Source organism: Mustelus asterias, chromosome 11, assembly GCF_964213995.1.
Source record: "Mustelus asterias chromosome 11, sMusAst1.hap1.1, whole genome shotgun sequence".
Taxonomy (NCBI): Eukaryota; Metazoa; Chordata; class Chondrichthyes; order Carcharhiniformes; family Triakidae; genus Mustelus; species Mustelus asterias.
In genome coordinates this window covers 48017760-48044687 of record NC_135811.1, presented here as the reverse complement: position 1 = coordinate 48044687, position 26928 = coordinate 48017760, and the positions used below count along the sequence as shown (strand labels likewise).

The window sequence follows — 26928 nt, the reverse complement described above, 5'->3', positions numbered from 1 at the left end:
GGCATGGGATTGAGGGTGATTTAGCGGTTTGGATCAGAAATTGGCTAGCTGTAAGAAGACAGAGGGTGGTGGTTGATGGGAAATGTTCATCCTGGAGTTCAGTTACTAGTGGTGTACTGCAAGGATCTGTTTTGGGGCCACTGCTGTTTGTCATTTTTATAAATGACCTGGATGAGGGCGTAGAAGGATGGGTTAGTAAATTTGCGGATGACACTAAAGTCGGTGGACTTGTGGACAGTGCGGAAGTATGTTGCAGGTTACAGAGGGACATAGATAAGCTGCAGAGCTGGGCTGAGAGGTGGCAAATGGAGTTTAATGCGGAAAAGTGTGAGGTGATTCACTTTGGAAGGAGTAACAGGAATACAGAGTACTGGGCTAATGGTAAGGTACTCGGTAGTGTGGATGAGCAGAGAGATCTCGGTGTCCATGTGCATAGATCCCTGAAAGTTGGCACCCAGGTTGATAGGGTTGTTAAGAAGGCGTACGGTGTGTTAGCTTTTATTGGTAGAGGGATTGAGTTTCGAAGCCATGAGGTCATGCTGCAGCTGTACAAAACTCTGGTGCGGCCGCACTTGGAGTATTGCATACAGTTCTGGTCGCCGCATTATAGGAAGGATGTGGAAGCATTGGAAAGGGTGCAGAGGAGATTTACCAGGATGTTGCCTGGTATGGTGGAAAGGTCTTATGAGGAAAGGCTGAGGGACTTGAGGCTGTTTTCGTTAGAGAGAAGAAGGTTAAGAGGTGACTTAATAGAGGCATATAGGATGATCAGAGGATTAGATAAGGTGGACAGTGAGAGCCTTTTTCCTCGGATGGTGATGGCTAGCATGAGGGGACATAGCTTTAAATTGAGGGGTGATAGATATAGGACAGATGTCAAAGGTAGGTTCTTTACTCAGAGAGTAGTGAGGGCGTGGAATGCCCTGCCTGCAACAGTAGTGGACTCGCCAACATTAAGGGCATTTAAATGGTCATTGGATAAACATACGGATGATATTGGAATAGTGTAGGTTAGATGGGCTTTAGATTGGTTTCACAGGTTGGCGCAACTTCGAGGGCCGAAGGGCCTGTACTGCGCTGTAATGTTCTATGTTCTATGTTCTAGAGGTAAATAATTAAGCGCCTTCTTCAATTAGAATTTTTTTCCAAATCAAAAATGCTCTTGTATCAATTTAATGTTATTATTTACTTGGACTGTTCAGTGTCTGATTAGAAAATTCCACAAGAAAGGGACTTTTGTAGCTTTATCACTAGTGAGTGATATGATCCTTTCATTTATGGCATTATAAGAGACTCTATATTTATTTATCTAATGACTGACTAGAGAAGCCTAGTTAACTCATTTTCTGCTGTTGGAGGGAGGGTGAAATGTGTACATGGGAGGGATTGTGTCATCCTGAAGTTGACTGATTAAACCACTCTACCAATGCAACATAGTATGGTTTGGGTTTTTTTGGCCTCACTGTGAATGTTAACAATAGTTTTGATCAGTCATGTGATCAAACATGTCCAAAATGGATTTGATGATTCCTCATCAATACCTTTGATTGGCATCAAGGCTTGACAGAATGTTATGAAACAATAAATATGTTGAGATTCATGGTTCTTGAGAAAATATAAATCAATAAATATTCAATACATTTTCCCTAATGCAATGATATTTATTTTGATATTGAGACACAGACATCATTTCTGACAGGTGCTAGTGAAGAGAGTCTTACAAAATTAGGGAATAAACTGGCGAATGCCAAGAATAAGATGGCCCCATAGATACATAGATACATAGACATCTACATGTACAAAAATGTCAGACAGGAAAGGTCAGCTGATCAATCTAACCTGTCCAATTCATGTAATGATATCTCTTTGCATCAGGTCAAAATACTTCATTCTTCTTAAGTATTATGTAATCACCTGAAAACAGCAAAACAGCTTCATCACCAAAGCATGTGTACCACACACTGGAGCAACTTGTCCAACCTCCTTTGACGGCACCTTCCAAGCCCATAATCTCTACCACCTGGAATGACGAGGGCTGCAGATGCATGGAAGCACTATCACTCTCCAAGCCACACACCATCCTGACTTGGAATTATATCGCCAATCCTTCTCTGTGCAAATCCTGGAACTCTCTAACAGCATCAGCACCACATGGACTGCAGCAGTTCAAGATGACGGCTCACTATTCCTTCTCAAGGACAATTGGGATGGACAACAAATGCTAGCGTAGCCAGAGACACCCACGGCCAATTAAAGAATCTTAAAAAATAGGCCTAAGTATCATTTCTGACAAAATAAAATAAACTCTTTCATGACATAATAATGGACTGTGTATAACCCAATACGTGCAGCTCAACCTCCAGGTATATCAGCATGTTAAGTGCGCTACTTACTGATTTATGGGCATTGTTACTCCTTTGCTCTGAAGCACATTAACATAGATTTAATACAAAATGAAGTCCCAGAAATAAAGAAGGTCAATAGATGGCAAAGTGTCTTCATCCTCTCCTCTTCACCCTAGAAATTGATATATGTTTTGTTTGAAGTTTGCTATGTCCAAAACTGTACAAAAAAACAGAACATTAGTTGAGTGTGCAATGCAGTTGTTGTGCAGCTCAATGTTACCTTGTCTAAATAGAGTTTTATGTCCTGGCACTGGTCAGATAGATGTGCACTAGGAGAGGGGTAATAATGTCAGGCTTCTTGTCTATTTCCTTTAACTGAATTACTGTGTATGATTATTTCCTTGATTTGATTTGATTTGATTTGATTTATTATTGTCACATGTATTAACATACAGTAAAAAGTATTGTTTCTTGCGCGCTATACAGACAAAACATACCGTTCATAGAGAAGGAAACGAGAGAGTGCAGAATGTAGTGTTACAGTCATAGCTAGGGTGTAGAGAAAGATCAACTTAATACAAGATAAGTCCATTCAAAAGTCTGACAGCAGCAGGGAAGAAGCTGTTCTTGAGTCGGTTGGTACGCGACCTCAGACTTTTGTATCTTTTTCCTGACGGAAGATGGAAGAGAGAATGTCCGGAGTGCGTGGGATCCTTAATTAAGCTGGCTGCTTTGCCAAGGCAACGGGAAGTGTAGACAGAGTCAATGGATGGGAGGCTGGTTTACGTGATGGATTGGGCTACATTCACGATCTTTTGTAGTTCCTTGCGGTCTTGGGCAGAGCAGGAACCATACCAAGCTGTGATACAACCAGAAAGAATGCTTTCCATGGTGCATCTGTAAAAGTTGGTGAGAGTCGTAGCTGACATGCCAAATTTTCTTAGTCTTCTGAGAAAGTAGAGGCGTTGGTGGGCTTTCTTAACTATAGTGTCGGCATGGGGGGACCAGGACAGGTTGTTGGTGATCTAGACACTTAAAAACTTGAAGCTCTCGACCCTTTCTACTTCGTCCCCATTGATGTAGACAGGGGCATGTTCTCCTTTACACTTCCTGAAGTTGATGACAATCTCCTTCGTTTTGTTGACATTGAGGGAGAGATTATTGTTACCGCACCAGTTCACCAGATTCTCTATCTCATTCTGTACTCCGTCTCGTCATTGTTTGAGATCCGACCCACGACAGTGCTGTTGTCAGCAAACTTGTTGACGACATTATCTTTGGGATTGACTGGTTTGAATGTTATACAACTGTCTCTGGAGCTAACTGTGATCTTTTCTGTATTTGTGTTTTCAAGGTTGGACAATACATTAGAAGAAATTATATTTAAGCTGGTGCCTGGTCTTAAAGAAAGTAAGTGAACGGACTAATTCTTTATTGTTGAGTCTAATGTTCAATAGACGCAGTCCTGTTAAAAACTATTAAATACCTAATTAGTTAAAGAGCCACGCTTTACATAACCCAGCAAATCAAAGTACTTCTGAAAATTTAATTTTGCACAGTTGTTAGTCATGGTAATACCAGTATGTATAGTGTGAACTGATGGCAATTTTTATGTATGTTGACAATGTTTGATTTGGATTTTGGCTTGGTTCTCTAATGAATATCCCATCAATCAATCTGGTTAATAAATATTTTCCCAAGGATTTTTGAAATTAATATATATTCCTTGCTTTCACTTGCATGTGACACACATGCCCCTGTTCTTACCTGAGCATGCAGTCATAGAATCACAGAAGTGTAATGATGCAGAAGGAGGCCATTCAGCCCATCGTGTCTGCACCAGGACTCCAAACGAGCATCATAACTTAGTGCCGTCCCCCTGCACATTGTTTCTGTTCAAGTAATCATCCAATGCTCTCTTGAATACCTCGATTGAACCTGCCTCTACCACAATTGCAGTGCATTCCGGACCCAAACCACTCTCTGTGTGAAAAGGTTTTCTCTCACATCAAATTCATTTGCAAATCACTTTAAATCTGTGCTTTCTTGTTTTTATTCCATTTACGAGCGGGATTAGTTTCTCCCTATGTACTCTGTCCAGCCTCCTCTTGATTTCGAACAGCACTATCAAACCTCCTCTTAGCTTTCTTCTCTCCAAGGAGGACAGTCTTTTTTTTTAGCTAATATTGCATCACACATTGGGAAAGGTACAGGATTGGAACTCTCTCTCTTGTTGACTTTTTTCAAACTTTTCCACAAAGAAGCACTTGCCTTTGCCCAGTTCTCCCTTGAAGGCACAGCTGAGGCTTGGGAGTTGACTGTCTGAGAAATAACTCGTGCCAACCCATGCCATACCCATGAGGAAAATCTCCCAGGGTTGGCAGTGCCATCAGCCACAGCACCCGCTCCAAAAATCTGTTTTGCCAGTAATAATTTGTTAGCCATAAATAGTTTCTGTGCAGATTGTGATTTAACTCTATTGTTGGTGAAATGTTAAAGGAAAATTTGCAGCGCTGACTTGAATGTGGTTGTGTTTTGTGGTTGTGTTTTGTTACTGTGCCGTGCACAGTCAGGTTTTTTGGATAATAATATTGCTTTCTACTTCAGAAACCAAGGCCAACGTCCAATCCAAAGTAAAAATATAGGAGCAAAGGTCACATTCTTGATTTCTTCCGTGGGTGTGAAAACTATTGATGTAACTGACAAAAAAACATTTGGGATTTTTTTGTGGAACAGTTTTAGTAGCAAATTTGGTTACTAAAGGACACGTTTTTTTATTTTTGTTAACTTTATAAAAAAAGTGGTTTATGAACTAGTGAATGAGAGAAGTGAAAAGCAGTCCATTAACCTTTCACAATGGTTTCTACTATTTAAGCCTTGCTCAGGTTAAATTGAGACTCCAACAGTTAGCTGACAAAAAATGGGTGCTAATGAATGTTAAGTCCTGATTAAGTGGTACTCGGGAGATAATTGCACAATTTTACAATACAAAACTTGAATTTATTACTCAAAGTCACATAAGAGCTGATGGAGAAGGGATGTGCAAGATCTCAGATTATTTCTGTTTGTTGATGGGATGTGCTTTGATTTGATTTATTATTGTCACATATATTGGTATACAGTGAAAATATTGCTTCTTGTGTACTATACAGACAAAGCAGACTGCTCATAGAGTACATAGGGAAGAAGGAAAGGCAAAGGTGCAGAATGTAGTGTTACAGTTATAGCTAGGGTGTAGGGAAAGATCAACTTAATATAAAGTTAGTCCAATAAAAAGTCTGATGGATGCAGGGAAGAAGCTGTTCTTGAGTTGGTTGGTGTGTGTTCTCAGACTTTTGTATCTTCTTCTCAACAGAAGAAGGTGAAAGAGAGTATATCCGGGATGTGTGGGGTCCTTGATTATGCTGGTTGCTTTTCCAAGGCAGCGGGAAGTGTAGACGGAGTCAATAGATGGGAAGCTGGTTTTGTAGCTGCCAACATTTATTGCCCTTCCCTAATTGTCTTGAGAAGGGGATGGTGCTGCTTTCATGAACTGCTGTAGTCGACCTTGTGCAGGTACATATAAACTGCTGTTGGGCAGGAGGCTCCAAGATTTTGACCCAGCGATAGTAAAGAATCAGCGATATGGTTCCAAGTCAGGATGGCGTGTGCTTCGAAGGGAACATGCAGACAATGGTATTCATTTGCAAATTTTAGTAAACACAAGAGTGGCAATTTGGGGTGGTGGGTTCAGTGATGTGGTTGTTGCGGGGGGTGGTTGGTGCAGAAGGATTTATCTTATTAACACAGCTCCTGGAATCCATTATAACTCCCATTGAATCTGCATTGTACTTAAGATGCAATTACCTGTTGGTTCCATACACACAACACGCCACTTTGTGTCTACAGTGCTTCATGAGTTGAACGATGAGTACAGTTTTTTGTAAATATTACAGTCCCCAGTTAAAATTTGTTTAGGAACTATAAGTGACTTTCTAAAATATGAATCAAATAAACACAATATACAATACTGACGCACAACAGGGTGGTGATTCATCCAGCCTGCTGCACTGCTCTAGTAGCGCAGCGGGCCGGGAGACATCAGTGGCGGCTGTTTCGCAGTATTCACGCTGGGCGTCACGGCCTCCTCGGGTCACCCAAGGTAGGCTATTGGCGTCATCAGCTCTGCGTTAGAAATTGGCGCGGAGCTGATTATCATATGGAAATGTCATTCAAGCAGGAGTGGTTCCCTCCAGCGGTGTTGATGACTGCTTCCCACTAATGGGGAACAAGCGTCCAATCCTGCTGGAGGGAAGACAGGCCGTTAAGGGCTCCTGGAAGGTTGTGGGTAAGGGGTGGGTGCCCCTTGGCAGTGCCAGCCTGGCACCCTGGCACTGCCCAAAGAGCAAACTGGCACTGCCCACTGGGCACCTTGGCATTGTCCACTGGGCAGTGCCAAGGAGGCAGGACCATGAGGCGAGGCCTATTGGGGGGGGTGATCATAGGGGGGGAGCCCCCTGCCACTCTGCTATCAGAATCGGGGGGTGGGGGAGGGAGTGAGGGCGATCAGGGCTGGCCATCGGAGTTGAAGGGGGTGGAATCGGGGCTGCGGAGGGGATCATTGGGGAGGAAGGGGGGGCTTGGGACTGTCAGCTGGGGGAGAGGGGTGGGGGTCAGGGAGATTGGGGCTGGCCAGTGGGTCTGGGGACGTAGGGGCTAGCCCAGGGAGGTCTGGGAGGCCAGCGATCAGGGTGGGGGGGTAGTCGGAAGGCCAACTATGGGGCTTGCAGGGGTGGCCAGCGACCGGTAGGCCAGCAATGGGGGGGGCGGGCACTGCACATACACCAACCACTGCTCTGACAGATTTGTGTTGTGGCCCACCCAGCACTATGCTGTCAGCCTCTCGGGCAGGAATAGGCCCTGATCCCTATTTACCAGCGTGAATCCCGCTGAGGCACTCTGCAGTGCTCAGAATGTCGAAGGTTCACTCTGGTAAGTATGCTTAAAAAAACGGCAAGATTTACTCCCATTTTCCCGCACACTGGGAATTTAGAATTTTTTTGGAGAATCCCGGCCCGTGTGTTGTGCAAATTGACACTCATGGAAATTTGACTGGAACAAATGCCATCTAAATTATTGAAGATGAGCTAGCACCATTATGCGAACATTCAGTAGTTTTGGACTGACAGGTCTGCTAATTTTTTTGGAGTAGTGTTTCCAACACACAAAAATTGAAACTGGAAATTGTGACATTTACAGAGATTACCCAACTACACAAATGCAGTAGATGCAACAGTGGCAGCTAGGAATGTGAAATAAGCAGATAATTACTTTGCCAATACACTGTGTTTGGCAGGAGCTGCCAGTGAAATTAGCGTGCTAGCAGACTGTCCGTTTATTGGACAGGTGGATATATTTCAGCTGACCCCGCACCCTATAAGCTAATCATGATGCAACAATAGTTGAGGAATGTCCTTTGACATGTAAACCAGGCTTTGCATAATCTTTGTTGCACTATTTTGACTGAGGTTTGCGCATTCCCAAGCTGGATTAGCTCACCTGGTGTGGAGGGGGGCAGGGAAGGAGGAGGAGCTCCTCGTGAACCTGCTCCTGGATCTGGCAAAGCGTGCCATCTACAGGTCCAGGCAGCGGGCGATCGAGGGGGTCATCCAACCTGACTGTCCCTCTATCGCGGCTACATTCGCGCCGGATGTCCCTGGAAAGGGAGCATGCAGTGTCCGAGGGCACCGTTGATGCCTGCCGTGCCCGCTGGGTACCGCAGGGACTGGGGTGTATTATTGACTCCCTTAATCAATTTTAATTTGGTGTTTTAAGTTTCCTTTCTGCTTTGTCTTTTGTTTCGGGCGGTTCCCCACCTTTTAGGGAGCTGCCCCTTTTGAGCTGTCCCTAAGTTAGGTTGATTTTGTTTATTTGGTTGGACAACAAAAGATGTCCCAAATTGGATTAGCAAAATATTTGCTGCTATGCCCTTTCTGTGACAATCTCAATGCTTGTGAAGTGGGGACAGAAGCACTAAGATAGGATCCTAATTGCTTGTCTTTGCTTCAATAATGTTAATGAGTATTGGTTCTATAGAAACTTTGGAGGCAAGCTGTCATGCACCCACTTTCTTACTTAATCCGTTTTTCAGCAAAATAAAAGATTTGTGGAAAGCAAATGTTTGGTGTGAGTTCTTTTTATAATGCTTAACATTTAGTGATGTTTACCAAAACAACACTCCTGGTGAAATCTGACTGCCATTTGCAGGTAAATTGTCAAGTTTATGGAGTGTATGGTAAAATGAAATATTACCATTGTGGCTTTTGTAACTTGTTTGTCCGCACATTGAAAAGTACATTGAAAAACTTAGTCAATTATTTATATTCTTTTGACCAGTGGAAAAGCTGCAGGAAGAAGAATTCTGGAAAAAAAATAAACCACAAGAGAATGGAGAAGGTAAACTAAATAGAACCTGATCTTCTGCTTTGGCCTAAAGTCTCATGGTGTTGGAGTAAAGTGCTCTTCTGCTGTTGCCTCAGAATGCCTTGATTTGTTTGCCTGGGGAAACATTGGTGTTGAGGAAAGCTCAAAGCCGGGTACGATTCTGATGGCGTATTTTGGAATCTTAAAATGTTCAGGTTTGGTCACCCATCCTTACCCTTCCTTTGCTTAAAATTATTCATCTTTTTAGGCGCCCATGCCATTCAATGTCCCTTAGTTGAGAACAGCATTCCTCAGCAGCATCTTCCTTCTGCTGAGGAGGCACCAGCAATTAACTTGTGTTGATCTCTTGCTAATTTCCTTCCTTCCCAGTGTGGAACACTCTAGTACACAGTCAACAATTTCCCCATTAAAGAGACTAGTGATCAAGGGTTTGAATGCATACACTGCTGAATTATTTTAGAAATAAGCCAGCTGCATCCCAAAACTAAAGATCGCAACAGATTTCTTTCAGTAATATTTTTGGTACTTTGATTCAGTTAGTTGGCTTACGTTCAGGAATCCCTGGTGAGACGCCAGATCTTTTGGTAGCGTTCGATGAAAGCATTAATTCAAGCCTGGTTCATTTTGCCAATTGGAAAGAGCACTGCAGTTGAATCATCTTCATTCAGTTTTTGTGCATCTATTAGTGGTCGATGGCAAAGATACAAGGCCAAATCATACATCTGCCTATTCAGATGAGGCCTAGTAGACACATGGTGACGAGGGAAGAGACTTAGAAAGGAGAGAAAGGATAAAGGGATAGTGGCGAAACAGCATTTTAAAGCTATACTTTTCTTATTTATTAGGGGAATTGTGTTAATCAAGATTAGCAGTCAGTGTTGAGAAGTGGAAAATGTTCATACTGTGACCATCAGTGACCTGACTCTGTTACCAGGCCAGATATAATATGGTTGGATGCAAAGTAAAGCTTTCTTTATTCAACCTCAGCAATGTGCCTTAACTCCAAACCCAAGAGACTATCCTTACTGCTCCCATATGAATGCTGCTACTTTCCATAGCATAGGTGGAATTTTAATTGGGGTGCGCTGTTCCCAATGGCAGCACAGGAAGTGGGTGCCACTTGCTTTTTTGCTGGTTCCCACACAAATGCAATGAAAATTTTAAGCGCCGGCAGTGTGACCGGGAGACACATGGATCACATGGCAGGTGGTGGTCAGCTGACAATGTAGCAGGTACTGGTGGGACGAGAAATTTATCATGGCCACAACATTTCTGCCTAGCTCCATTAACTTAAGAATTATTGAGAGCACAAAGATTGCACAGGTGATTTACAAATGTGAATTTCACTTGTAAATATTTGATATTATATTGGTTTCAATTTATTCATCTGTGCATCATTGTTATTTGTTGAGACTAACTTAGTCAAAGAGCTAAATGTAGCACGATGCCTCATGGTTGGCACAGATTGATGGTTACAGGTGAGTTAGGGACATTTCCTTTATTGTGGAAGAGACTGTGCTGTGTTTTTGCTTTCACTCTTTATTGTGCGTTCATTTTAGTGTCCACTGTTGTACTCACCACCCTTGGACATGGCTGACCTTGCTCAGCTGGCTCTCCTTTCTATGCATTGCAAAGAACATTGTCTGACACCATCCTCAGCAGGGATGACTGGAACATTGGAGGTGAACTTAAAGCCCTTAGATGGACCCACATGAGGCCAATACCAAAATCAGTCTTTAGGCCCCTCATTTTCTTACTTTGACTGATCATCACCTACCATCACCCACAACACCCTGGATGCCAGGCCCTTTCCACTTCACTCCTTCATGTCCTGTCCCCATCTTCTGTCCCACCTTGGATTCCTCTTCCGCTCCTTCATGCCCCTGACCCCACACCACAACTCCCCTTCTCCCTTACCACTGACTCACTCTTGCTATTCCTGAGCCTGTCTTCTGCTTCCCATCCTTGTGCCACAGAGTTAACCAAGGATAACCACTGACCCTTGGATATATCTGCATAAAGCTAACTGTTACACACCACTTTTAAGCGAACATGAATTGGGTGCTACAAGATTCCTGTGCTCTGTTGACTTTATCTCGAAGCTGGGATGTAATCAAAAGAAGTTTTATACTAATCTACCAAAAACTGCAACATGATTACAGAAGATAAAGGAAAACATTTTTGAAAATAAAATATTAAGCCTCAGAAAATGTACTTATGACAATCTTTGCAGTGATTTATGTACTGTATATATTTTGAGATGATTGTCTGTGTTTCTGAAAAGATAATGAAGGCCCCAAAGCCAAGAAAGCTAAAATAGAAGAAGAAGAGGACCAAGAAGATCAAGATTATCACAGAAGTGATCCACAGATTGCCATTTGTTTAGACTGCCTCCGCAACAATGGGCAATCAGGGGATAATACTGTAAAGGTATCAACACAGCTTTGCCTTCATCTAAGAGTTTACATTTTAAGAGATACTCAGTGAACAGTAAAACTATGTATAATGTATCCGAGAGTGTTAATTTAATGCCTTTGAGAGTTACAGTAGAATTTATGCAGAGATGGTGACAAGGACAAATGCTGCATAGAAATAGGGGCTTGCCAGAGGATACTGGCCGTGGCTGTCATTTTCCTTCATTCCCAACAATACAGCGGAGTTTTCATCTCCCACAGTTTCTATTTTTTAAATCTGAAACATCATAGGGTTTTAAATGCTTATTGCAGTTGGGAAGTGCTGGTCGGAATTAGTAATTCTGCCACCCCTTTGAACAGCCGGTTGTGAAGATGTTCAGAGTACACGTTTCACCACATCTTATATCAACAAAGTTCTTGGGTGTTGGACATGCTTTTTGATATGCAAGAAGTTCAATATTCTCACTTCACCCTATTTGCATGTCAATAATGATTTCTAGACGCTACTACAAAAATTTCTTATGATACAAGATCCACGCACTGATGGATACTGTGGGTATGGGCAGATTTTCCCCTTCACATTGACTGTAGTGACTAGAACCTCAAAAAGTTTAAAATTTATTTACTAGTGTCACAAGTTAGGCTTACATTAACACTGCAATGAAGTTACTGTGAAAATCCCTTTGTCACCACACTCCGGCACCTGTTCAAGTACACTGAGGGAGAATTTAGCATGGCCAATGCACCTAACCAACACGACTTCCAGACTGTGGGAGGAAACCCACGCAGACATGGGGAGAACGTGCAGACTCCGTACAGACAGTGACTCAAGCCAGGAATCTAACCCGGGTCCCTGGCGCTGTGAGGCAGCAGTGCTAACCACTGTGCCACTATTGGAGAGCTTGTATGCTAGTGACTTTTCCCAGGCTATTGCCATCCAGCATGCCAAATTGGATAATAAGAAATAACGTGAAGACACTGTTACAGATAATTTAATTTTATTACATTTGGCCCCATGGGGACCTTCAATCGAACATAATTCCACTTTACCATTAGTCACTGCTAAAACATTTTTTTTTTCATGAATAGCCATAATCAGCTTGTGATGTTTCCTGTAACATTATGGTTAATGGAGTTTGAGGTTCGGTGTGTGACTAATACAGAACTGGCACTGCAATACACATTTGCTGCTAACAAGAATTTTTTGTCGCATCCCAATAGGGCTTAATGAAGAAATTTATCCGCTGCTCAACGAGAGTCACAGTGGGAACTATAAAGAAATTTCTGAGTTTGAAATTAAAACTTCCTAGCACTTGTGAGGTGAGACTTCAATATATAATGTTAACTTATTTGCTCAATTCGTATGTGTATATGGTGGGGGAAAGCCAAGTGAGTAGCCATGCAGTCTATTTGTTTCAGATGTCCATTCAGTCGATACACACAGATACCTGATGCTCTGACTCTGAATAGAAAATGTCATTCAGCCCCTTAAAAAGACGGTTTTGTTTTCCAGTCATTTTGCAGTTGTACGTAAGACTGCAGATCACAAGCCTTATCTTGTGTGATCTGACCAATGGACCTAATAGATCACGGCGCTGACACTATACTTAGACTGTTGTGTCAAATAAAGAAAAATATGCCTGAATGTGAATTTGTTCTTTTAGCAGCATCTTCTGGGCCTAATAAGGTTGAAGTAACTTTGAATTATTGGGTTGCTCAGTAGTGTTTTCTGATTCAACTAAGAAGAGTGGAAGGGGATCCACTGTCAGATTTAATCAGCGTATCTGTCAGTCTCTGACACGACTACTCTCGGTTATTCAGTGGCATTATTCAAATATATGTATGGTTTTGTGCATAGCTATGTTTAAAGATGGTCCTGCCTCATAAGATTCCTTCGCTGGAGAAGCTGAAGAAAGAAGGATCATGATGGCAACTCTCTGTGAGGTTGCTACAAAGACTACTTCTTTTGACAAATTATTTATATGTTTATATTTTCTTTAACTGATCAGGAAAAGGATGATGAAGTTACTTTGAAACAATCCTCCCAGCTTTCATCCTCCTGCAAAAACTAATAACAGCAGAACAGCAACTTGAAGCTGCAGTTATAAAGAATCCCATAGAGTAAAACTTAACAAACAGTTTGGGCTGGATTTCACTTGCCGCTACCATTCAGTTTCTCAGGGTATGGTATGGCGTAGCAGAGAAAGTAGGACAGCGGTCCCACCAGCAGATCCCTATCCCTAAATCTGCCCTTGTGCATTATCTGCTTCCCCCTCTCTCCAGCTAGCCTGAATAGTCCAGCAATTAGAGACAGATATTGTGTAAACACTTCTACACTAAAGGGTGGTAGAAGTTTAGTCGGCCCTCTGTAAACAATAATTGATGCTAGCTCAATTGCAAATTTTAAATCTGAGATTGATTTTTTAAAAATCAAAGGTATTTATTTACCTTTAAGAGGTTTTATTAAAATCATGTTCTCTGTAGCTCTCAGCTCTCATTGTGGCATCGGGTTGTCTATTAGGAGCCCTTTCATTGCGCCTTCAGTGACTTAAATGGGGGTAGTTTATTTTTACTTTGGGATTTAGTTTTATGACCCGGCATTGTCAGGAGGAAGGATGTTTGCAGGTCAGGTGACAGGAACTCTTTCAGTTTCAGTTCTAAGCTGTAGGTTTTAGTTCTTAGAAAGAACATCAAGCTGGAAAGAAGTGTCTCTCTCTCTCTCTCTCTCCCTGTTTTGGGAAATTCTGGTGGTTCTTGGAGTAAAAAATTGGCTGTTGGTGGCTGCCAGAGTCTCTGCCTGGCGTTCTGGGAAGCTGTTCTGACTTCAAACTGTTCTGAGTGTATCAGGAGAACTGCAGCATTCATCCAAAGGACTCAGTTCCAGTATCACGTGAGCATTAGTCTTTGCTGTGTTAAACCTGTGGAAGAGTTTTGTCTAAAGGAAGTTTTTGTTTGATTGGAACATCTGAGTTTTATTTGTTAAAGGTTATACATTATTGTGGTTGTTTTGTTTTTGTCTGCAATTTATAAAAGTAATTGCTAATTTTCTTTCTATACATGTTAAACATATTCTTATATAAGCTTTGTTTGATAAAAGCTCCCTCGTGGGTCATTTGAATCATACCTGAGGTGAAACATATCATGCTCATCCTAGCCAAATTCAAGTACAAAACTTATGATCCAGACAGGCTCCAGAACTCCACTTTGGAGTTTCTGACCTGAACCATAACAGTATTAGGGGATATGGGGCAAAATCAGGTGTATGGAATTAGGTCACAGATCAGCCAATGATTCATTGAATGGCAGAATAGGCTTAGGCTTGGAGGACTAATTGACCTGTTCCTTTATTCCTGTATAATATTGACCACCAGTCCACCCCTGAAGTGGCTGTGCTGCAGATAAATAATAGAGGCTAAAGCTGAGGAAAACAGCTTTTGCCACAGTAGCAGGAGAAGAGGGTGGCTATATTGACTGATGCAGTTGAGTGAAGGGGGAAACAGAGAGCGATGAACTTGTTATTGTCACCTCTCCCGCTATTCTGCCATCCTAATGCCAAGGGTTATGCAAAGACCATTGATAACATTTTATTTTGATCTTCTTTGGCTATAGCAGTAAGTAATTGGCTCAGCAGTGGCAGACTCCCTCTGCAAAGCAGCAGGACCATTGAGAAGTTGCATTGTATGTCTAATTGAGCCCAATCCAGGAACATTAGTTGGAATCATAAAGGGGTCAGCCTGCCCGGCCGGAAGTCTCACCCAGACTCAACTCAGGTAGTGATATAAACCCAGTGGAAAAAATATGCCTTTGTCTCTGTCTCTGTTAGGAAAGATAAGTAAAGCAGAGGAAGATGCAAGACTATGATGAGAGAGCAGGAATGTGTTTTCAATTGCCCTTGCAAAGAGCCAGAACAAACATAATGGACTGAATACCCTCCTTTTGTGCTGTAGATTTCTATAATTCTATAGACGCAAAGTTGTAAACTCCCGAGTTAAACCACTGTGCCTGTATATTCCAGAGTTACACTAATGCACCTAAGATATTGGTATCAGTTTTGTGGATGAACTTTTCTAATCACCAGGAATGAGATGCACATCTTCATTTGCCCTACATTATTAGAACAGAAACATTTACATAATGGTTTTGGCTGTCACTCCCTTGGGTCTCTTCCAGTCATCGCACTACCTAAATATTATTTAAAATGTTGTGTTCGACATGTGCTTCCTGTCCACAAACCTTGCATGATTTGGATCACATTTCAACACGAAAAGTTCATATTTGAGAATTTATAACCTGATTGATACACTTAAACATTTTGCTGACAGTTTGTTTGCGAACCATTCAAAATGTTTTCTGAAAGAAATAGTGTCCATTTTGTTTCTCAGTTATTGAAATTTCATCTAAAATAATGTTTTAGATAAAAAAGTTAAGATTACAAGCCATGCAATAACATGGTACAACTTACCTGCCAAGTGTCTTATTTGCCTTTAAATACCTTCACGTATGTTCTCACCAGAAGATCACAGCCTCTCCCAAATGTTTGGAATCAGACCTGAGGGAAGATCCTGCAATCTGAGCACATAAAGTGCCAATGGACATTCAAAAAATTCCAATTAAAAATAATATTACATTTATTAAACAGCAAATGTAAAGTGAAATATTGCTTCTCAGAAACACGCACTACTTTATTCCTTGTGGCATTTAAGAAGCACTCTGTTTTTTTCTTCAGCGAGGCACTTTGGGGCTGTTCTCTGATGTTCCTTTCTCTAAGGCTGCTGAAAATTAGAAGGCTTTTCTCCCTGATTGTTGAATCTCTGCTCCAGGGAAAATTTCTCTAATTGGAAATATTTTCTAAGTTATACATTATTTAGTAGGAGACCTCTGACTTGTTAACCTTGAAGTAGGAAATATTTGCCAACAAAGTGCATTGGTTCAAAACATCCTTTCGAGAACCTTTGGGTGCGGCCGTCAAAGAGAAAAGTTTCCTCAGCATTAACTCGCCCTGTACAGAAAAGTCATGACACATCTGGGAAAAAAGTACCAAACTTTATTTAGAGGATGAAAAGCGAAAGGGTCAATTCGAGCATGCATACAATCAAATTAAAAATGTCATGTTTTGTATCTAAGGATGTTTTTACAAACAGATCTACATCTACATTAATGAAATTGCATATTGACTCTTATTGAAGTTCTTAAAATCTAATGGGGGCGATTTTGTGCCCGGGTTAGCCGTCAGCAGAAATGGCGACGTGCGTCTAAAATCTCGTGAGAATACGGAAACGAGATTCTCGCGGGCGAAATCTTGTTTCCAAATTTTCTGCACCTCTCACCCATGACATAATGAGGTTCCCGTCCAGAAAGGAACCTAATTTCAATAAGTTATCATTATAGGACTTCCCCGCAATATGTTCCCCCCTCACTGAATATTCATACCTTGCTGACGTGACTTGACAATGATGAGGTTCATTACAGCTTTAAAAAACCTGAAGCAGTCAAAGGGGAACCCATCGGAGGTACAATGGGAAGAGGGACATTCCCAGGCAGTGCCTCCTGGCATTGCCCCTGGCACGTCCTGAGGCAAACCCTCTAGGGAGTCCCATTCAGGGGGTGTTCCCTTTAAGTGTTTTGGTGGGGGTAGGAGTGCAGTCACACCCTTTAGCTTTTGGGGCGGGGGCCTGATGATGCTTGTGCGGTGGGGGGGTGGGGGGTAGGTGTCTCTATGATTCTTGGGGGAGGAGCTTATTTATAACACAGATCAGAGTGGCCTTTCACGATGGCATCCCGATCTCTATCCTGCCAGCATTGCCAGCTCTATCAGGACCCTCCTCATTAGAGTGATGGCAAAAACAATGAATGCCCAAAGATCTGGAGGGAAAACTCGTCTGTGCATCTGGAGAGCTGCACACCAGTTTTCTCGCCTCAGCCAGCACCCTGTGCAGTGAGTGGAAGATTCTGCCGGATATCTCTGATGCATTTTCTATCATTGTTAAGGTAGTAAATATAAGAGTGGTGGAATTAAACTTGGGCGAGAAATTTCCTTGAGCTGGTCCCTTTTCATCGCCGTAACTTCACCGGGCCTCAACATTTTGGATGCTCGACATTTCACCCACAAATTAGCATTGGGTGGCAGAAGGCAGGACTTCTGTTCTAATTAAATTAATTAACTAAGTTGAGATGGCCGGACAGGTGATGTGCTGTCGCTGTATGATGTGGGAGCTGGCAGATCCCATTGCGAGCTGCAGTGACCACATTTGCAGCAAGTGTTGGTTGCTCAAAGAACTTCGGCTCAGAATTAATGAGCTGGAGTCCGAGCTTCAGATGCTGCGGCACATCCGGGGGGGGGGGGGGGGGGGGGGGGAGTTACCTGGACACTTTGTTTCAGGAGGCAGTCACGCCTGGTAGATTAGGTACCTCTAATTCGGTCAGTGGTCAGGGGCAGCAGGGTGTGACTGCAAGTGGGGCAGGTAGGGGGATCCTGAATTCAGGAACAGAGGAGCCTCAGCTCTTGACCTTGTCCAACAGATATGAGGTACTTGCTCCCTGTGTGGATGACGAAATGGGCCGTAGGGAGGATGAGCCAGCCGACCACTGCACCGTGGTAGAGGAGGCCATTCAAGAGGGTGGAGCAAAAAGACAAGTGGTAGTTGTAGGGGACTCTATAATTAGGGGGATTGATAGCATCCTTTGTTAGCCAGACTGTGAGTTCCGCATGGTATGTTGCCTGCCAGTGGCAGGGTGAGGGATATCGCTGACCAGCTTGAAAGGATATTGGAATGGGAGGGGGAAGATCCAGTTGTTGTGGTCCACGTTGGGACAAACAACATAGGCAAGACTAGGAAAGGGGACCGTTTGGGGACTATCAAGCACTAGGAACTAAAATAAAGAAGAGGTCCTCAAGGGTTATAATCTCAGGATTACTACCCGAGCCACGTGCGAATTGGCATAGGGTTGAGAGAATTAGGGAAGTTAACACGTGGCCAAAGGAATGGTGCGGGAAAGAGGGGTTCCATTTCATGGGGCATTGGCATCAGTATTGGAGGGATCTGTACCATTGGGACGGTCTTCACCTGAACCGATCTGGGACTAGTGTTCTAGCAGAAAGGATAAATAGGGTAAACGCAAGGACTTTAAACTAGCAAGTTGGGGAAAAGGGAAGAATAAAACATCGGGAAATATAATGGTTAATGGAAAGAAAAGCAGCAGGTTAGCATGTGGGGAAAAAATCAGGAAAAAAGTTAAAAGGAAGGAGAACTCAGGAGACGTTATTAATGGAGGTGTTAAAATTCAAAAGAAGGTAAAAAACTAGTATAAGGGCACTTTATCTGAATGTTCATAGCATTCGAAACAAGGTAAATGAGTTGACGGCACAAATCATTGCGAATGAGTATGATTTGGTGGCCATTCCAGAAACATGGTTGCAAGATGGTTGCAAGATGGGCGGCACGGTAGCACAGTGGTTAGCACTGCTGCTTCACAGCTCCAGGGACCTGGGTTCGATTCCCAGCTTGGGTCACTGTCTGTGTGGAGTTTGCACATTCTCCTCGTGTCTGCGTGGGTTTCCTCCGGGTGCTCCGGTTTCCTCCCACGGTCCAAAGATGTGCGGGTTAGGTTGATTGGCCATGCTAAAATTGCCCCTTAGTGTCCTGAGATGCGTAGGTTAGAGGATTAGTGGGTAAATATGTGGGGATATGGGAGTAGGGCCTGGGTGGGATTGTGGTCGGTGCAGACTCGATGGGCCAAATGGCCTCTTTCTGCACTGTAGGGTTTCTATGATCTATTCTATCTATGGTCACGACTGGGAGTTAAATATCCAGGGATATCAGACTGTTCGGAGAGACCAACAGGAAGGTAAGGGAGGTGGTGTAGCTCTGATATTTAAGGATGATATCAGGGCGGTAGTGAGAGATGATATAGGTTCTATGGAACAAAAGGTTGAATCCATTTGGGTGGAAATTAGAAACAGTAAGGAGAAAAAGTCACTGATAGGTGTAGTCTATAGGCCACCAAATAATGACATCATGGTGGGGCAAGAAATAAACAAAGAAATAACTGATGCATGAAAAACTGGTACAGCAATTATCAAGGCGGTTTTAATCTACATGTCGATTGGTCAAACCAGGTCGGTTAAGGCAGCCTTGAGGAGGAGTTCATAGAATGTATCCGCAATAGCTTCCTTGAACAGTATGTAATGGAACCTACGAGGGAGCAAGCTATCCTAGATCTGGTCCTGTGTAATGAGACAGGAATAATTAATGATCTTACAGTTAGGGATCCTCTCGGAAGAAGCGATCACAGTATGGTTGAATTTAAAATACAGGTGGAGCGTGAGAAGGTAAAATCCAATACCAGTGTCTTGTGCTCAAACAAAGGAGACTACAAAAGGATGAGGGAGGAGTTGGCTAAGGTGGACTAGGAGCAAAAACTTTATGGTGGGACAATTGAGGAACAGTGGAGGACTTTCAAAGCGATTTTTCACAGCGCTCAGCAAAAGTATATACCGGTGATAAGGAAGGACTGTAGGAAAACAGATAATCAGCGATGGATATCTAAGGAATTAAAGGAGGGTATCAAATTGAAAGAAAATGCATACAAAGTAGCAAAGATTAGTGGGAAACTAGAGGATTGGGAAATCTTTAAAGGTCAACAAAAAGCCACGAGAAAAGCTATAAAGAAAAGTAGGATGGATTATGAGAGTAAACTAGCTCAGAATATAAAAACAGATAGCAAAAGTTTCTACAAATATATAAAATGAAAAAGAGTGGCTAAAGTAAACATTGGTCCTTTAGAGGACGAGAAGGAGGATGTAATAACTGGAAATGAGGAAATGGCTGAGGCATTGAACAGGTATTTTGTGTCGGTCTTCACAATGGAAGACACAAATAACATGCCAAAAATTGATGACAAGAAGGCTATGGCAGGTGAGGACCGAGAAACTATCATTATCATGAAAGAGGTAATGTTGGGCAAGTTAATGGGGCTAAAGGTAGACAAGTCTCCTGGTCCTGATGGAATGCATCCCAGGGTACTGAAAGAGATGGCGGGAGAAATAGCAAATGCACGAGTGGTAATTTACCAAAATTCGCTGGACTCTGGGGTGGTTCCCGTGGATTGGAAAACAGCAAATGTGACGCCACTGTTTAAAAAAGGAGGTGGACAAAAGGCAGGTAACTATTGGCTGGTTAGCTTAACTTCTGTAGCAGGGAAAATGTTTGAATCTATCATCAAGGAAGAAATAGCAAGACATCTGGATATAAATTGTCCCTTTGGGAATACGCAGCATGGGTCCATGAAAGGCAGATCATGTTTGACTAATTTGGTGGAATTCTTTGAGAACATTACATGTGCAGTGGACAATGGGGAACCTGTGGATGTGGTGTATCTGGATTTCCAGAAGGCATTTGACAAGATGATGCACCTAAGACTGCTGCATAAGATAAAGGTGCACGGTGTTACCGGTAATGTATTAGCATGGATAGAGGATTGGTTAACTAACAGAAAGCAAAGAGCGAGGATAAATGGGTGTTTTTCTGGTTGGCAATCAGCAACTAGTGGTGTGCTTCAGGGATCAGTGTTGGGACTGCAATTGTTTACGATTTACATAGATGATTTGGAGTTGGGGACCAAGTGTAGTGTGTCAAAATTTGCAGATGACACTAAGATGAGTGGCAGAGCAAAGTGTGCAGAGAATGCTGAAAGCCTGCAAAGGGATATAGATAGTCTAAGTGAGTGGGCAAGGGTCTGGCAGATGGAGCACAATGTTGGTAAATGTGAGGTCATCCATTTTGGTAGGAATAACAGCAAAATGGACTATTATTTAAATGGTAAAAAATTGCAGCATGCTGCTGTGCAGAGGGACCTGAGTGTCCTTGTGCATGAATCACAAAAAGTTGGTTTGCAGGTGCAGCAGGTAATTAAGAAGGCAAATGGAATTTTGTCCTTCATTGCGAGAGGGATGGAGTTTAAAAACAGCGAGGTAATGTTGCAGCTGTATAAGGCGCTGGTGAGGCTACACCTGGAGTACTGTGTACAGTTTTGGTCTCCTTACTTGAGAAAGGATGTACTGGCACTGGAGGGGGTGCAGAGGAGATTCACTAGGTTGATTCCGGAATTGAGAGGGTTGGCTTATGAGGAGAGACTGAGTAGACTGGGGCTATACTCATTGGAATTCAGAAGAATGAGGGGAGATCTTGCAGAAACATATAAGATAATGAAGGGAATAGATAAGGTAGAAGCAGGGAAGTTGTTTCCACTGGCAGGTGAAACTAGAACTAGGGGGCATGGCCTCAAAGTAAGGGGGAGCAGATTTAGGACTGAGTTGAGGAGGAACTTTTTCACACAAAGGGTTGTGAATCTGTGGAATTCCCTGCCCAGTGATTCAGTTGAGACTACCTCATTGAATGTTTTTAAGGCAAGGATAGGTAAATGTTTGAACAGTAAAGGAACTAAGGGTTATGGTGAGTGGGCGGGTAAGTGGAGCTGAGTCTACGAAAAGATCAGACATGATCTTATTGAATATGGGGCAGGCGCGAGGAGCCAGATGGCCTACTCCTGCTCCTAGTTCTTATGTCCTTATGTTCTTGGGAAGGAGGTTCTGCCTTGAAGAACAGTCAGCCTACCAGTATTGACTGACAGCTCTTCAGCCCATCGAGGCACAGTGCTGCTGTGGCGGAACAAGGTACTGAATGCAGGGAGCCATGTTTGAGTTAAGAGGCAGGGTTCTGCAGAAGGTATGGAAGGGCTGGGGATGCCCTGGGGTGTCATGGGAGGGTGTGGGAGAATGTTTAATCAGGTAATTGGCCATGGGCAGGAGGGAGGTCCGAATGTGTCTGCTCCGTGAGGAGAGAGTGCTCCCAGTCAGAAGGGGGCTTCTGATGGAGATGACCCCTGTGCTACCCCCCTCCCCTCATCCAAGCTTCCTGCAGCAAGGGCAAGAGGGTGGTTCTCAATAATCACCTTTTACCTGATGCCATGCCCCTAAATCAGGCACCTTATGTCTGCCTGCACCCGCAACATGCCTGCAGACAACCCAGCAGAGGTTTGCGAGTGGTGCTCCTTGGATGGTGGGCTTCCTGCCTGCTGCTGTGTTAATACCAGCCATGGCAGATGAGGCACGTAGGTGGGCATTAATTGCCCACAGAATAGCCTCAACTAGTGTCACAAAGTGGGAAGGCTGTCCATGGGATTTCCCGTCTTGACCTTAATCAGGCTGGAGGCAGGAGGGTGGCCAGGCACCCACCCACCTGCCTCGCTCCTGCTTAACTAAATGCACCCACCATCAGACTCACCATGGAGGAAGGCATTAAACTCCCCCCACAATTCTGACATTGGCCAGAAATTTCCTGTCCTGCCTGCTGCGGGGATCGTACTAGGCGGGACAGAAAATTCAGTGGACCATGTAAAGGTCCGTTGACCTTGGGTGAGAATTCCTGGTCTTTGGGCTCGTGCGGCCATAGAGCCAATAACTCAGTCTGATTGCACAAACCCCTTTGCCATCAATTGTTTTTAATTGCAGTTGAAAAAGAATTTGTGGCCAGGATTGAAGAATGATTCGTTCATGCTGCTTTCTGTTAACTCGAATTTGATCTTGTTATGATAATCTAATGTGAGGCTGTGTGTGTCTGGATGTTTATAAGCGTGTTTGTTAAAAAAAGGATACTGGGATGAAGTTCTCTGCTCAACAAAAATGTCCCATTTCACTGCAAATAACATACCACAAATGTAACTTGCATTCTCTGAAATCGCAAATTTCATAATTTTGAGTTTTGTTTATAAAGTTAAAGTTTATTTATTAGTCACAAGTAATGCTTACATTAACACTGCAATGAAGTTACTGTGAAATTCCCCTTCGGTGCCTGTTCGGGTCAATGCACCTAACCCGCACGTCTTTTAGACTGTGGGAGGAAACCACAGCACCTGGAGGAAACCCACGCAGACATGGGGAGAACGTGCAAACTCCACACAGACAGTGACCCAAGCCGGGACTCGAACCTGGGTCCCTGCCGCTGTGAGGCAGCAGTGCTACCCACTGTGCCACCGTGCCGCCCTGATGGGACAATGGTTAAGGAGAAAAACAAACTTTATATTCTTTAGAGGAATCTTAGCCCTGTTATGTGTGTAAAATAAATATGACTAATTCGCTTTGTTTCCGTAGCTCGATGTTCTATGCAATGGGGAAATTATGGGGAAGGATCATACCATGGAATTCATATATATGACTAGATGGAGACTCAGAGCTGAAAATGTAAGTATATATAAATAGTTCTCCAATTTTTAAGCTTTGAATAACTTTTGATATTTCAAAATTAGTTTTTCAACATTGACTGAGAAATAGAGGCTGCATATGTGCACCTGCAATGTGTATTTATGATCAAGACTGAATGTGGCTTAAGTCCATGAAGCATTGTCTCCAGTTCCTTGTTTCGGCATGTTAACTCCTCCTGTATAAACAATACTAATATCCAAGTGCAAACAATTGTGCACAAGAAAGTATTGAATCTTTGCCACCAGATTTTCTATTAGTAGGTGTGTGTTTCTTAAAGAACAGGACTCTTGAAATTTGTGCAGTTTTTAACACTGATGTGACACTACTGTCTGATAACTGGCATTGTTATTAACCAGCTATAGCAACTACAAATATTAATCATGTACAATAAGATCAAAATTATGAAAATCCCCAATCTGCCTACGAGTGGGTACTTAGATATTGAAATTGGTGACTTGGCACTGCTGGGGGCGGATAGTCCTCACCCCTTTCCGTATGTCTCCCAAAATCTTCGGAACTCATTGGCCCATTGATCTGACGACCTCCTCAACTCGCCTTCAAAGCCATCTTAGCACTACTGGTAAAATTCCACCCACAGCCTGGAAGTGTCTTGCTAAAATATACCTAGTGATTTATTATGTAGGCCAGCACATTTATTGCACCCAAGAGTGCCTTCAGTATAAACATTTCTCACAAAGCATTCCAAGTGTTGTTGGTGTGTTGTGCCTTGTGCTGATATTTGCCTAAGTTACATTTATTGCTTTTAAACCCTGAGTAACTGAAGCAAAATATATGGGCACGAACAATGGTTTGTTCTCCCTTCAAGGTCCTACGGAAGAATAAATATTGCATGCATTTATTTTCCATGCATAAATAGCTCCATCCTAGCATGACTAGGAAGAAAAACAAAACTGCAAATGCCAAAAATCTGACACGAAAACAGAAGATGTTGTAAATATATATGTAGCATGTGTGGAGTGAACACACAAGTTAATTTCAGATGTAAATCTGCATTAGTAAAACAGGTTACATTTGAAAGGCTTACATAGAATCATAGAAACTTTACAGTGCAGAAGGAGGCCTTTCGGCCCATCGAGTCTGCACCGACAACAAGCCCACCCAAGCTCTATCCCTGTACCCCACATATTTACACCGCTAATCCCTCTAACCTACGCGTCCCAGGACACTAAGGGGCAATTTAGCATGGCCAATCAACCTATCCCATACATCTTTGGACACTAAAGGACAATTTAGCATGGCCATGCACCTAACCCGCTCATGTCTGGATTGAGGGAGGAAACCGGAGGAAACCCACGCAGACATGGGGAGAACGTGCAAACTCCACACAGATAGTGACCCAAGCCAGGAATCGAACCCAGATCCCTGGAGCTGTGAGGCAGTAGTACTAACCACTGTGCCACCGTGCCGCCCCTTTTACCTTCAAGTTGACTTGTCTTATTTTCACAGATGCTAACAGGGCAGTTATAGATTGCAGGCAGCCTCTGTTTTAATTTCATTCAGTTTTCTCATTTTTTATTTAATGTTACAAAAGAGGAAATTATTCAGTCTGGTCGGATCTTGTTCTTTGTATGTGACCAATGCTGGGAATAGGGCTATTACCGCTGACATCTGTGAGTGAAATCAGTGTTCAGGTAAAGTTATAAAACATGGAGTGGAGTCTTGTTGAATCGTCGGGGACCTCGCCGGCTGGATGGAGAGCCAATGAGAGACCCGTGCTGCCCGTTTCCCGGAAGGCTCCCACATGCTAATCAGACAGTGGTGAAACCAGCAGCAGGCCTTCCTTTGAAATCAGGCACCCAGGGGAGAATGTCTCACTAGCAAGAGCTGCCAGCCAGTCAGTGGCAAGTGCAACACTGGTCACTAACATCAAAATTCAATAAAGAGTGAACGCAAAAACCACAACATTGATACTTCCACAATAAAGGAAATGTCCCTAACATTGGTGTAACCACCAATGCGTACCAACCATGAGGCGCGCAGTAAATTTAATTCTGACTAAGCAAATAACAATGATCCATATATGAATAGAGGAAAACCAATGTAATGTGAAATAATAATAAAAGAAATTTAAATTTGAAAAATGCCATTGCCACTTTTGTGTTCTCAATAAGTCTTCTGTTAATGGCAATGGAGTTGGGCAGGAAAGTTGTGTCTACGATGCAGAGCCTCCCTATTTGACCAGGAAGTTCTATTTATAGCCCGCCAGAAGCTGCAGCGTTGTCAGCGGACAGCAGTTTTCACCACTGAAAAGTATCCTCCTCCATGGAATCACTCGTGTTTCCCATACACACTGCTGGCACTTTAAATTTTAATTGTAATCACGTGGGAACCAGTGAAAAGCAAGAGAGGCGAAGTAACCCACACTTCTGGATATGCTGTCGGGAGCTGTACGCTGTTGATAAATTTGCCCATTAGAATGCCATGCGCAACTACAGCCTCTGGGAAGCTGGCGCATTCACTATCCCGCTTTGCCTCCACATTCTATCCCCCTGGCCTGGCTGCAGGCTACTTGTGTCCAGTGTCTCATCAATGAAACCATTGTTGATTGTCGGAAAAACCCCATCTGGTTCACTAATGTCCTTTAAGGAAGGAAATCTGCCATCCTTATCTGGCCTGGCCTACATGTGACTCCAGAGCCACAGTAATGTGGTTGACTCACAACTGCCCTGGCTGAGCAATCCACACTGTTTCAAGGGCATCTAGGGATGGGCAATAAATGCTGGCCAGCCAGCGACACCCACATCCCATGAATGAATTAAAAAACTACAACTTCCACTTCTGTGCTCTTCCTTAGATGCTCAGTGCATAAGCTGGTGGGTATGAGAGTGAGAGGCAATTTTTCTTCTTCATCACTTCTTGCCCTTCCACTTGTTTATTTGCCACCAAGGCCTGGCAAAGCAGCAGGTGTTGGATGTATGAAAAGAGAAAGGCACAAGGGTAGGTTTGGAGTGAAGGAAGTTGGGGAAAGCAGGAGGTGCAGCCTTACGCCATCTGCAGCTTGTGAATCAGAAGAGATTGAGGGATGTGGGATTTGTGACTTTGTTTTAGGATTGAGGACACCATCATCTTCTATAATCTCAGTGCTGCCACTGCATTGGCCACTTCAATGCTGGTGAGCACCATCTCCTCCGTGTAATTATGGACAGCACTGGTCACACACTGTTTCCACCATTAGTTATGAGCCTCCTTGTCCTGCAATAGAAACGGAAGTGTTCCAGTGAGTGTGGTGCCCTGTTTTTGTGAAGATTGACTAACTATGTGCAAGCTGTGAGATGTGAGGCTTGTAGCAGTGCTAGTGTGAGGGTACGATGAAGCTACGATTATGAGATATGAGTCATGATTATGATAGATGATGGCAGATGTGGTGAGCATTGAGTAAGGCTTGGTGGGAGATAGCATTTGAAGATACATTCACTAACCGTAACTAGTCATAAGGTTAGTTGAACCTTTTGCAGCAATGTATCTT

The 26928-nt window shown here is 43.1% G+C and overlaps 1 protein-coding gene across 1 annotated transcript in view; it reads left to right on the top strand.

The window, feature by feature from the left end:
* Nucleotides 1–26928, top strand: part of pcgf5b (polycomb group ring finger 5b) — a 198220-nt gene that overhangs the window by 135696 nt on the left and 35596 nt on the right. The window contains exons 4-8 of the mRNA XM_078224407.1: nt 3700–3755; nt 8721–8780; nt 11053–11198; nt 12404–12502; nt 23331–23420. Of these exons, the coding sequence (XP_078080533.1) occupies nt 3700–3755; nt 8721–8780; nt 11053–11198; nt 12404–12502; nt 23331–23420 (451 nt within the window). The remainder of the gene's footprint in view (nt 1–3699; nt 3756–8720; nt 8781–11052; nt 11199–12403; nt 12503–23330; nt 23421–26928) is intronic.